The following is a 13,460-nucleotide window of genomic DNA, read 5'->3' as shown; positions in this document are numbered from 1 at the left end:
TCTCTTCACAGTCCACTTGAATCTATATTTCATTCCTTCTCATTTCCTCTATGATCTTGCTCAAGCAGCTTTTCCCTCCTTCTGGTGCATTTTCAGTTTCTTCTACCCATTGACTCCCTCTGATTTACCTACAAACATACTCAGATTTCCCCAGTTTAAAAACAAATAGAAAGACTGCCAAAAAACCTCTTTCCCTTAGCTTTTCCACTCCGACCACCTCCTACCCTATGTTCTTCCTTGTCACCGCTGTCAAACATTTTGGCAAAAATACTGGAGTGGTTTGCCGTTTCCTTCTCTAGCTCACATTTCAGATGAGGAAACTGAAGCAAACGGGGTTAAGTGACTTGCCCAGGGTCACACAGCTATTATGTGTCTGAGATTGGATTTGAACTCACGTATTCCTGATTCCAGGCCCAGAACTCTGTCCACTGCACCACTGTTCAAAAATCTTGAGTAGCTCTGTATTGCCTACAAGTAAAGATTGAACTCTTTTGATTAGCATTCAAGGTCTTCCATAATATGGCATCACTGCAACTTTCCAGTCTTATCTCCCTTTCCTGTACTCTGGGCAAATTAGATTGCTTCCATCCCCAAACATGACGTGGCTTTCCTATTTCCCTTCTTTTGCATGCTGTTCCTTATGCCTATATTTTCTTCCCTATTCCTGTTCATCTTTTAGATTCCTATTTTTCTTATAAATCCCAACTAAAATGTCACTTCCTTCATGAAGCCTTCCCTGATTGCTCTTTCATGGTAACAACTTTTCTCCTCGGTCATTGTTTTGTTTTTAGGCTCTATAATCCTCATAGCACGCAATGGTGTATAGTGTAATGATTGGAATGATGCCACCTACTGGAGACTTGCTGTGGGAAAGCTCCACCATGAGGAAAATGCCTCAGAGGCATTGTGGCTTTTCCTTGGCGTCAGGAAATGACGTTTGCTCATGGGTGCTGTCTATCAAGGCTACCAGCCAATCAACTTGAGGAGCCTCCTATGGTCTGGGAGGAGACAGGAAGGAGGAAAGGGAGCCTGCGCGGAGAGCTCTGGGGCTTTTTGGGTTCCTGACTGGATGGTGGTGGCGGCAGAGGACTTCACAGGAAATTTGAGGAAAGATAGGAATGCCAGGCTGTTGGAATTCTGTTCTCAATCTTTTTCTTTCTATTTTCCAATAAACCCTTAAAAACCTAAACTTGTTTTATCAGTGATTTTAGTCAGTTTCCCCCAAAACTGGGGAACAGATTAGAATCCACATTTAGAATCTTAAATTACACAATAGTATAACTTTCTGTGTTTGTGTTATACCCCCCTACAAGACTATAAGCTCTGTAATAGTGAGGATCACACCTTAGCTAACGAAAGGCAACATAGCATGGTGGAAAGAATACTATATTTGGAATCAAAGGATCTGAGTTCAACTAGTGGCTTTGCTACTTACTATCTTTACGACTCTGGGCAAATTACTTAATGTCACTGGGCCTCAGTTTCTTTCTTTGTAAAAAGAGAGGTCTTCATAAGATGACCTCTAAGGTAGCTTCTAGCTCTGATTCTCTAATCTAATCTTCCCAAGAGCTTATCACAAACTCAACACATGATGAACCCTTAATAAATGTTTGTTTTATTGAATTATATTTTCAAATCATGATACCTGCACAGTCTTCATTTCTTCTATTTGTTCTTTCCTGAGCATTGTTCCATGTCTAACTGTTTGATGAGGGCTATGAAGTGAATTAGTTCTCTAAATTATGAAAGCTTGCAGACTTATGCCTAATTGGATTCATTTCTATATCAGAACTGTTGAAGCCAGTGCCATTTTAGGTGATAATTTGTTTCTCCATCTGACCCATACATTGATTGTAGATGTGAGGAATGGACTGGATTTTACACTGTGAATAAAAAGTAATTGATTCATTATAATAGAACCACTTTGAAATCCTTCAGGAAAGGTTTTCCCAAGGATTTAGGCACCAAAATTTTGTAAAGATAAGAACTATTTAGATGAGCCAGGAGTATCATCTACATAAGCCAATTCTTTACCCACACATAAACTTACATTCAAAATCAAGGAGCGTTTAGAGTGGTCAGGATGACAAGCTTACTAATGAGTAATCTAGAGCAACCAAGCCTATTGAGCACTTAAAAGAAGAGTTATTTCATGTAATATTTCTGGAGGGAATAAACACTTCAACAGGCTTTTGAACCTTCAGGTATTATTGTTTCTCTGGTAAGCAACTCTGCTCATACTCACACGACTTACCACTATCTGAGTTAACTTCACCACTTAATAGTACTATTGAAAACTATGCTTTACCCTCTCTATCATAAATATATACATTTCTACTGGGAGTGGGGGGGGGAGTCAAGAATTATTCAAATAATTCCATTCAAGAGAATTTGTCAGAAAAGAGTAGAATAAGAAGCAGTTCATGAATCATCAAAAACAAAAACAACAAACTTCAATCTCAAGTCTTATTCAAAATTCAGCCTTCCTATGATTTTATATTGATAGCCACAGTTACTAGTATCTTCTCTCCATGAAATTTCTGTGATTAACTTTGTATCCATACATATAAGGCAAGTAAATAAAACTATATATAATATGTATATATTTACATATATAAATACATATATATGTATTATTATGTTTGATTATTCATGTAAATTTCATTTCCCTACCCCAAATATAATGTAAGCTCTATGAGGGAAAGGGCTGGGGTTTGGGGTTGTTATATCCTTAGTACCTTGCATAGGTGTTTAATAATTGGTGAATAAATGAATGAATGAATGGATTGAATTAATGAATAAATGATTGAATGTATGGAATGGATTGTAACCATTTTAAAATTTGTTAGGGGAACTTTACTGACCAAATGTGGCCAATATTTTTCCAACATGAATTTGAAATTATACCATTCTCTCTACCAATTTCACCATGTCTACTATTATCAATATAATAATCTGGAAAAAATTTAATGAGTACCTATTATGGCAGCTAGATGGCTCAATAAATGGAGTGTTGAGTCTGGAATCAGGAAGACCTGAGTTCAAGACTGGCCTCAGACACTTACTAGTTATATGACCTTGGGCAAGTCATTTAACCCCTGTTTGCCTTAATCCACTGGAGAAAGAAATGGCAAACGAACATCTTTGCCAAAAAAAAAAAAAAGTCCCATGGACAGTATAATCCATGGGTCATGAAGAATAAGACACAACTGAACAAAAACCAACCTATTATGTGCAAAACATTGTTCTGGTAGCATATGAAAAGATATCTAAGATATATGTGCTCCTCTCAGGGAGCTTACAATACAGTAAGAGAGATGATATATGTAAACAAGTAATTCTACAACACAAACAACTATAAAACAGTCCAAATGTAGCATATTGCCATATAAAATGAACAAAGAGCTACAGGAATTCAAAGGAGGGAGAGATCCCTTGTGGATGGAGGGATCAAAGAAGGCATCAGGCCATAGGTATTATTGATCTGGGCCTTGAAGCTGTATAGAGGAATGAGATGCTATCCCAATGGAATGAACTGCATAAGTAAAGGCAGGACAGTATGTTCAGTAAACACTGAATAGTTCAGATTGACTGGAATGTTGGGTATGTGTTATGGGATAATGAGAGATAAGGATGGAAAGGTATACTGAAGTTAGATTGTAAAGGGCTGTGACTTCAGTGATAAGGAGTTCAGATTTTAAGAAGCTTAATCTGGTAATCCTTAACTTGAAGGATAGGGGAAGGGAGAGGAACTAGGAAAAATACAACAGTTTAGAAAATTATTACCATAGTCCTGATGTAAAGTAATAATACTCTAAACTTGGAATGGAAAAAAAAACAAAACAGGGGCAGCTAGGTGGCACAGTGGATAAAACACTGGCCCTAGATTCAAGAGGATCTGAGTTCAAATCTGGCCCCAGACACTTGACACTTACTAGCTGTGTGACCTTGGGCAAGTCATTTTACCTTCACTGCCTGGCAAATAACAAGAAAGAAAGAAAGAAAGAAAGAAAGAAAGAAAGAAAGAAAGAAAGAAAGAAAGAAAGAAAGAAAGAAAGAAAGAAAGAAAGAAAGAAAGAAAGGAAGGAAGGAAGGAAGGAAGGAAGGAAGGAAGGAAGGAAGGAAGGAAGGAAGGAAGGAAGGAAGGAAGGAAGGAAGGAAGGAAGGAAGGAAGGAAAGAAAAAAAAGAAAAGAAAAGAAAAGAAAAGAAAAGAAAAGAAAAGAAAAGAAAAGAAAAGAAAAGAAGATACTGTTTCATGAATACATAGAATTTGAAATGACTGACATTTCTAACCTGAATGATTGGGAGAATGATGGTACTACCAATAGAAATGGAACAATATGAAAGATCTCCTTTGGGGAAGACAACTTTGGTTTTAGATATGTTGAATATCAGGTATATGAGGTGGACAAATGGTAATGTGTAGCCAACAGTTAGAAATGCAAGACTCAGGTTCAGAAGAAGAGTGAGGGCTGGAGGCATAGATTTAGAAGTCATCTACCATTACTACTAATAGTTTTAGAAGATTTCAAATAATCTCTTCCTTTATCTCAACATTCCCCAGATAAGTACCTTTCATGAACTTCACCTATGAATTTATTTTGCCTAACTCTGACTTTTATGCCTTTTACCAGGCTGAAATCCCAACCCACACTGACCACCCCCCCCCAGCAGTACTTATTATGTTAAAGCCAATTTAGTGACATTTACAATCCACTCACCTACAGCCTTTAACCTAGTTAACTATTCCCTTTACCATGACCAAACATCCAAACTACTGTCCCTTTGCATCGATTTTCTTTTACATTTCCAGAAACTCCAGAAACTGTCCTTTAAATTACTTTTGGATTGCATGATACCAGTTTTTCAATATACATGTCAGATTCATCATTTATGCTCCTCTTTAAAGATATTTCATCATGGACATGTCAACATGAGCTAGGTACTCTCGGATAAATGTCTTTGCCTTCTATTTACTAGCATCAAAACCAAAGCAAGCCAGTATTCTCACCCTTGAAATTTGGTGATAATCCCTGATTTTATCTTGCTCTGCTTTCCTACTTCATCACACAATAGCAAATCATTTCACTCTGTTTTTGAGATCTACCCATAATTCTCCATCTTTACTGCCAAGACTTCAGTTCAATACTTTTTTCATCTCTAGCCTTTTTATAAGCTCCCCATTGGAAAGCCATTTTCTCACTAATTTATTTTTTCTGTTCTCTCTTAACTATTTCTGTCAGATAAAGTTCTTTGTGCTATATTCTGTATGTGTAAATATGTGTGTATCACTTTCTTTTTAATATCACATAATTGTGTAAGCATTATTTATCACATTGGCATTGTTGTAGGGTTTGGATTTTTTTTTTTAATTATCTTTCTTCCAGATAAGGGAACCCAGTCGTTGAATTCTGGGACTGTGATTCAATTAGACCTAGACACCTACTTCCTTGACTCTTTTCACCCTACTACTCACTTCCTAAACACTTTAAAATACCACATTATTTTACTATATTTTGGCTTTTTATGCCCCCTGACTTTCAGAGAAAACACAACTATATTAATGAGATTACCTGTGTTGTCCAAATCCCAATCCCACCCCCACATAAAACAGTGGGGGGGGGGCAGGATGACTACACATTGAGTTTTGGAATCTGAAAACCTGAGTGTCAGACATATTTCTTATGCTTATTACTAATCAACCTTTAAGAAGTCACTTTATTTTTCTTAGTATCATATTCTTCAGTTGTAAAATGAGACAAACTGACCCAGGTGATCTCTTAAAATGCCTTCCAGTTCTAACATTCTATTATACACTAAGTGCCTCCCAACTGAAAATTCTTACGAACTGTAAAATATTAATTATATATTTATATTATATATAATAAGCCAGTATAAGCATCTATATGAATTGAAAGAGTCTATTAATTGTTGGTTTAATATTATTTCTTTAATAACCTTTTCCCAAAGGCATTATCAAACATTCTCAATCTTAGGTATAAGAAGTAGACACTGAACTTTTCTGAGTTCCATTTATTTGTATTATGAAATATACAATCCCTAATCCTTCTCCTCTCCTCACATTTACCCCCAGTGAAATTCCAGATTTGGGCATTAAGAGGCCTGATTGGAATTCTTAGAATGCCAATAAAGGACAATTTAATAATCACCCTCCCCCCCCAACACACACACTCATTCATTAACTGTTCTCCCAGACTGCTTGCTTTTGTTCATTTAGATTTAAGTTAAAATTTGATTTGGAGTTAGAGCAGTTTCCACTTGTATTCTTTATGTAGATTCTATCGTCCTCCGGCTGCAATAAGGTTTGGTTCATTCCTAATCCAATGCACTTCAAAGTGTATTACATGTGAGCTGTCAACCAGCCCTTCTCAATGTTAATCCATTACTCAAACACCTGGTTTCATAAAAAGAAATTGACAAATAGAAATCCTGGAAGCAAAGAAGGGTCACATCTTGAGCTTTGCCATTTTACACAGAAACCATCGGTGTTCATTACAAATCACAGCTTCTCACCCTCCAACCTAATCTAGTAAATCCTCCAGGTTCAGTTTTGAGCTGCTTGGAACGTCCACTCCAAAATCACCTCCTTATCAACGCCAGCCAGTGCAGAGCAGTCACCAGCCTGAAAGTAGCCTGGCAAGCTTACAAATAGCTTTTCCAGCTCTCCAAAATTAAAAGATGGGGTTGGTAATGCTGTCCTCTGAGCTATGGGAAATTCAGAAGGGGCGGCTGGTTGCTGATTGCTGCTGCTGCGGTGGCTGCGACTGCAGCTACTAAAGGCTTTGGCTCATACTCTCTCCCCACCCCCTTCCCCAGCCCACAGATTTGCAGATCCACTCCCTAACTTTAAACCAAACTCAAATCTTTCCTTATTAATCGGCACATGCCCCCTCCCACAAGCAGAATTTCTAGCTTGGACATAGGTATGATATGGGTGAAAGAAACTAGACCAGCCCCGTGCACCCTTGAGGGTTTCGTTTTTACTGCTTTTTACTACTGCTTCCCTCTGCCTACTCATTTCTGCTGATGGTTAAGTGCCCAGACGAGGAAATAGGTATGGCTCAGCAGCATATTCCTTCCATCAAGGAATCCATTAACTTAGGCAACAGGACTACCCCAGTCCCTTAGCTGGTTCAGCTTCGGGAGAAAGCAAGCCCCAAAGGTTCTTTGCAGGGAAAGATCTTAATTCTGGGAAAGGAACAGCGCCCCCCTCCCCGGCCCCCTTTGGGCTGCTTAACTGTAGATTGCTGTTCCTTTGGCTGGAAGGAAGGAAGATGTATTTCACTAACCTTCATCACTGGCCATTTCAACGCTAACTGTAGGGCAGTTCAACCTTATCTTAAAGAATAAGATCGTCTTATCTTTTTTTTTTTTAAATCCATTGGTTTTCCTCCTCCTTCTCCCCCCCCCCCCCCCCCGCCAATTTATTTTTAACCAGGATAATGCTTTTGCTTAAGGACTAGAACAGAAAAAAAGAGAAGACTCGGGGTTGGAGCTTCTAGGAATGACAAGATGATGGCCACACGCCGCGATGAGTGGCAGAGCCCTAGAGATCCCAATAGAGAACGAATGGGCTCCTTGCGCCTTCATTTTCCCAAGAAAACGCATACACACACACACACACACACACACACACACACACTCGCACACGCACACGTACACACGGGAGCACAACTCTCCCACATACCCTGAGCTTGGGTGCTCAGGTAGGGTGACTAGTTTTACCTTTAAGCAAGGGCTGAGTGGTTAAGAAAACAAAGATTCAGATGTAGGTCTAGAATCCCGCCTATTCCTATACCTCATAATTAACTTAAATAATTTTTTTAAAAAAACACAGCATGATTCTCTCCCCCCCCCCCCAAGCCACACTTCCATCCCAATACTGCCGAGCTCCCAGCCCAACAAGGTCTGGAATCTCAGATTCTGTTCTATTGACATCCAATTTAGGCTACAAGGGGCGCTCACCCACATTCCCATCGCACCCCTCCCTGCGGCGCAGCTCCAGGCGGCCGAGAAGTGTGATACCTTTCCTCGAACATACAAAGTACATGACGGCTGCATGATAGCCGACTCCCCAGAGCCCTGCTGAACTCCATGGGAAGGCTCGGAAACTGCAGGAAGGGAAGGGATAAGGGAGGGAAGAGCGAGTTCCCAAGCTAAACCACTTTAAGTGTTTGCACATCAACATAAGTTATAATTTAAATTAAAAACAAAACAAAACAAAACACCGAAGCAGGCGGAAGGGAGGGAGGGAAATACCGGGAGCAGGAGAAGTTGCGGAGAGCCTAGAGCCGAAAGACAGAACCTCCAAGGGCTCCTCCTTTAGGGAGATTAAATATTTCTACACTTTCGCTGCTCACGGGCGCATATCCTCTTGGCCATGGAGGAACCAGCCATGCTGAGGCTACATGCTGCGGCTGTCTTTAAAGGCGTGCAAAGCGAGGAGCCCGGCCACCTTAAAAAAAAATCCCCTGGCCACCTTAAACAGCACCTCTATTTCTGTCCCTTGCCTCCACATGGACGCCCGGGAGTCCGAGCATTCTGCTCCCGGGAGCTAAGTGGCAGCCAGACCCGGCGCCTATAGCCCTGGTTCATCACCCTTTCCCCCATTGACCTCAAGCCAAGGACAGGCGTGGGAGCGGGGGTCCCTCCAGCTCAGCCCGTGTCCCAGCCTAGTCAGCCTGGGGCTAGAACTAGGGACCAGGAGGTAAGAATGAGAGGGACAGAAATTCCTCACCTGAGTTCAGAAGGCTCCTTTTTTTCTCGGTCGCCTCTTAGAGACTGTTTCCTCCTAAATTCAACCTTCCTCAGTGGAAAAAGTAGCACAGGGTAGAGAGATGAGTCTGCTCACAGGTCCTTAGGAAGCAGATCTCTTTCTCTTTTCGTACTTTCCCGGTCCCGATCTCCGAGTATTCTGCTAGGATGGACTTGCGGCAGGCTCCGGGAGAGAGCCGAGGAGACCAGGAGCTTCCGCAGCTGCGGTGGCGGCGGCGGCTGCACCTCTCAGTGCCCACCTGCAGCGCGCACAATCCTGGGGAAGAGTCTGACAGCCCGCGCGGCTCAGCCTCGGCTCCAGTGGCTCCGCCTCCGGCTCACCCACAGTGCCTCCCAGTTGGTTGCCCCTTTCGTTCCGGGCGTTCCCTCATTTGGGGGCCTCCCCTTCCCTCTCTTATGCTACTCCCTACCTCTGTGCTGTATACAGCAGAAGTGCTGTTCTTTCTCACTGCCTCGCCAGGGTTTAAATCAGGCGGGATCTCAGAGCTGGCACATTTGGGGGGAAAGACTAGCTCCCGCTGGTTTGTTTGTTTGTTTGGTTTGGTTTGGTTTGGTTTGGTTTGGTTTCTTGCAGAGTTGAAGATAGTGTAGGGTGGTGGGGGTGGCCGAAAGGGACCAAGGAAGGAAATGTACAGAAAATATTTAAGATTTTTTAGCTAAGAGCCAGCAGCCCCCTTAAAAGAGTGTCACAGCAGCCAAGGTTTTAGTGAACGGCCATGCACGCAAATTTTTAATTTCCATTTTAAAAGTAGGGAGGAGAAAGATGATAGTGGAAGAAAAGAGGACTGAGGAGGGGAGGAACAGCAGCTTCCCCCCATTTACAAATTATACCTACAAATATACAGTACTAAGGTGGGATGCGAAGAGGGGTGGCGGAGAGAAGCGCTAAGTGAGATTTGTGGGAACCGCATTGTATGTGGAATGAAGAGAACTGGATTTGAATTCCGGCTTGTTTGTTTGTTTGTTCTTTTGGCTGTGACCTTGGGTTAATCATTTAATTTTTCTCGGCCTAAATTTCCTTAGTTCATTTGAGTTAAAGCTGAAAGGGACCTTAAGGACTCTGTTGTTCGACTCATTTTACAGACAAAGAAACTGAGGCTCCGGAGAAGCCTTTTTTGTGAGTCTGCATGAACTTACAACTTCACAACAAGGAAGGCAAATTTCACAATTCTCTCCCTCTCATCCAAGGTCATGAAGGTAGTGAGTGGAAGAACTGGAATTCAGGGATTAGAAGACCTTCTGAAGCCAAACTTTCCACTATCCCCAGGCTGCCAACTCACTTCCTGTGTACAAGGAGGAAGCCACACAAAATCATTGCCAAGGGCCCTCCCAACCCTCAATTCTAAGATCCCTTTATCTTTTCCTAGAGCAGCATTATTGCTTTGGGGAAGCATCAGGTATCAGCACTCAGTTGAAAGGTGCTTAGCATTGCACTTAAAATTGCTACTTTTAGATTGGGAGTAGACCGAAGAGCTGACCCTCATTTATAGTTAGCTTCAGAGCTAGAGACCTGTAGTAAGGACAAAGCCTAGCTAGAGCTTTTAAAATAGCACCTATAGCACCAATGTGCACATTTGATGTGAACACATATATCTTAGTTCAAATCCTTGTACCAAACCTTTGCACCAAAAACACAGCATAGGGAAACATGGGGCTCCTACCAAAGCTGGAAAGCAAACCAGATTAATTGAGAAAAGATGCTTACACAATGAAGGGTCATCAGGCAGGATGGACACAGGGCAGTTCTCTGAGGTCTCAGATGGAATGGGGCATCATCTTCCCAAACCATAAAATGTGGGGATGTTTGGGCATGTTTGTTTGTTTGTTTGTTTTTATAAGGGCTTTTATCTAGGTCTAGTAATGCCAGGCACTGGGGGAAGTGAGCAAGCAACCTGGCCCTTCAGATTGGTGCTGATTCATGCTGCTGGGGGAAGGGGGGACTCCTGAAGAATAGGGGGCTAGTTAATATTCAAACTTCCCACTGAAGGGAAAGGGGGCTTTCCACAGTTAATGCTGGTCTTACTCTAGCAGAATGATTCAGCTTCCCTGTCAGGAGGTTTTGAGCATTCCTGGGGCTTTTATAGAGTGGGAAAGGCTACTGGGGTCATTACAATACATATGCATGTATGTATGTATACACATATATGATCCTTTTCAGCTTAAGAAAACCAAGAGACATTTCCTAGTGATTTTCCAAACACCCCTGTTCAAAATCCCCAATTAAAATATTTAGGAAGAAAGTTTATGGATTTTCTATTCCACTGATTTAAAGCATCCAATATCCTTTCTCCCACAGTAACTCTGATGAGCTCCCTTGTTGAGGGTTTCTGTTAAACTGAAAGAAATAAAAATAAAAATAAATGCTGTCGGAAGTCACCTGAATTCCCAGAAACTTTCCAGTTTCAGGTGCTCTGAAGTGAAATATGAGCCATTTGCAGGCATCTCTTAGTTTATTAACATTATAAAAATCAACTGTGCAACCAAGCACGTTTTATAGGCCATTATGGAAGTGCCCACAATTTGAGCCTGCAGGTACAGCATATGTAAGTGAGCTAGAAACATCATTAACATCACTAAGAATGACTAGGCAGTATGTTAAGCAAGCTCAAGCCAGACTCCATGTCCCAGCATCCTTCTAGCTTCTATATAGAGAAGGCAGGAAACTGGCAGTTTCTAACAGCCTGGCACAGAAGTGAGGAAGGCTGTAGGCTTAAAAGGAAACCAGTTGTATGTACTTAAGATACAAATCAGGTGCAGTTGCCATACGGCATACCTTTGTAGCTGTTAAGTAGCTTGGAATATTGCTTTATAGTCACAGTTCTTAGCATTTTTAGACAATTGAGAAGAGAGCAGGTGCTGTCTGGCCTCCATTAACACAGGGTGTTTCTTCACTAGGAGTTTCCTATACCTATGAAATCACAGGTCTGGTCCTACTCTCCTCCCCTGACCCTACTGCTTTAGTTTCCATTGATTTTTAAAATTCCTTTCGTAAAACAGGAGTCACTCATTTTCTGTGGCCAACAGCTTCCTTCTCCTTCCTGCCAATGGATCCTTCGTCATCTTTCTTCTTGAAACTTTAAAGCAAATTAGTTTCCTTTAAGCACTCTACATTCCAGTCAAACTGACCTAGTCAATGTTCCCTGTGCACAATATTCCATCTCTCACCTCCTGTCTTCATATAAGCTGTGCCCCATGCCTCAAATTCTCTCCTTCCTCATCCCTTCTTCATAGTATCCCTAGATACCTTACTATCTCAGCTCAAGTGGTAACTCCTATAGAAGTTCATCCCAATATCCACTGCCCACCTCCCCCAAATCCCAATTACTGGTCTTCTACTAGTGGAAATTATGTTTTATCAATCAATGAACCTTGGGGATCCTACATAATAAGCATCATTGCACCAAGTGTTAGAGATTTTCAAACAAAATGGAAACAGTCCTTGCTCTTGAGAAACTTACATTCCAGCTGGAGAGACTGGTTGGTTGTTGGCCTTCTCCTTTTTTTTTTTTTTGCAGGGCAATGAGGGTTAAGTGACTTGCCCAGGATCACACAGCTAGTCAGTGTCAAGTGTCTGAAACCAGATTTGAACTCAGGTCCTCTTGAATCCAGAGCCAGTGCTTTATCCACTTTGCCATCTAGCTGTCCCCTGGCCTTCTTTCTTAAAGAGGATTAAAATGACATCACTATGTTACAGTCAAGTTACAGTGAGTCCCACAGTGGCTGATCAGACCAATATGAGCTTGGAAGGCTCTACCACAGGTTTGGGTACAAATAGTTCATATGAACATTTGGGATGGAGATGCCTCTAAATTTGCACCTCAAATTTCTTTTGAGCTACAGCAATTCTGCTTTGCTCATAGAGCACAGTGCCTTCTTTGATGTTGGCACACCATGCTTGGTGGTGCTTTGCTAAGTGTCTCCCATGTCAGGCAATCAATACCAATATTCTTCAGGACACAATATACGCATTCAGAGACATCACATACATTGGTAGGTATATTCAAGATTCCAAGGAAACCATAGAGAGAAAGGCACGTAGGGACAGCAGGGTGGTGCTATGATAGTGTTAGATATGGAGTTGGGAAGACCAGAGTACAAATCCTGCATCAGACAATTACAAGGCATGTGGCCCTGAGCAAGTCACCAAACCTTTTACTTTCAGTTTCCACATCTGCAAAATGGTAGTAATACAGGTTGTTGTGAGGATTAAATGACATAAAATTTGTAGTACTTTGCAAACCTCAGGGCAAATAACCACTTTGCCATTATGGGGAGGTTGGATTGGAGTGGGGAAGAGACAAAGCGGGGAGACTGGCAGGGAGACCATTTGGAAGGCTGTTACAAACCTTTATTACACTTCTCTTGTTAAGTCAGTGAAGGCCTGAACTGGCATCAGAACTACTTGCTAATTATTTTGTATTTAATTTTCTGCCTATGTATTGTTTTCCCAAATAGAATGTAGGTTCATGACGTCAGGGACAATCTCATTTTTGTCTCTGTATCCCCAGGGCCTAGTGTGGAGCCTGGAACATAACATGTATTTCATAAATGCTTGTTGAATGAATGAAACAAGGAAAGAAAAGTTATGCGACATAACAATCCAGTTCAAGAGGATTAAGGAGAAAATGCTTTCTTCCCATTGGCCAAATGCTCATTTACTCAA

General features: G+C 41.4%; 1 protein-coding gene across 3 annotated transcripts in view; it reads right to left on the bottom strand.

Annotated features, from left to right (window-relative positions):
• The window catches only part of EPB41L3 (erythrocyte membrane protein band 4.1 like 3), a 312,011-nt gene extending 302,926 nt beyond the window's left edge, over window positions 1–9,085 (bottom strand). Inside the window, exon 1 of one of the 3 annotated variants that reach the window (XM_043978240.1) lies at window positions 8,760–9,085. Coding sequence is in view for 2 of the 3 variants with exons in the window: in XM_043978256.1 (XP_043834191.1) it covers window positions 8,048–8,083 (36 nt within the window). In the remaining variant the exon portion in view is untranslated. The other 2 variants (XM_043978256.1, XM_043978277.1) reach the window with 2 other exon arrangements.
• Between the last annotated feature and the right edge of the window lie 4,375 nt (window positions 9,086–13,460).

The sequence above is a fragment of the Dromiciops gliroides genome, chromosome 1 (assembly GCF_019393635.1).
Source record: "Dromiciops gliroides isolate mDroGli1 chromosome 1, mDroGli1.pri, whole genome shotgun sequence".
In the NCBI taxonomy this organism is placed as follows: domain Eukaryota; kingdom Metazoa; phylum Chordata; class Mammalia; order Microbiotheria; family Microbiotheriidae; genus Dromiciops; species Dromiciops gliroides.
The sequence above is the reverse complement of the archived record's forward strand: the minus strand, read 5'-3'. Positions and strand labels throughout refer to the sequence as shown.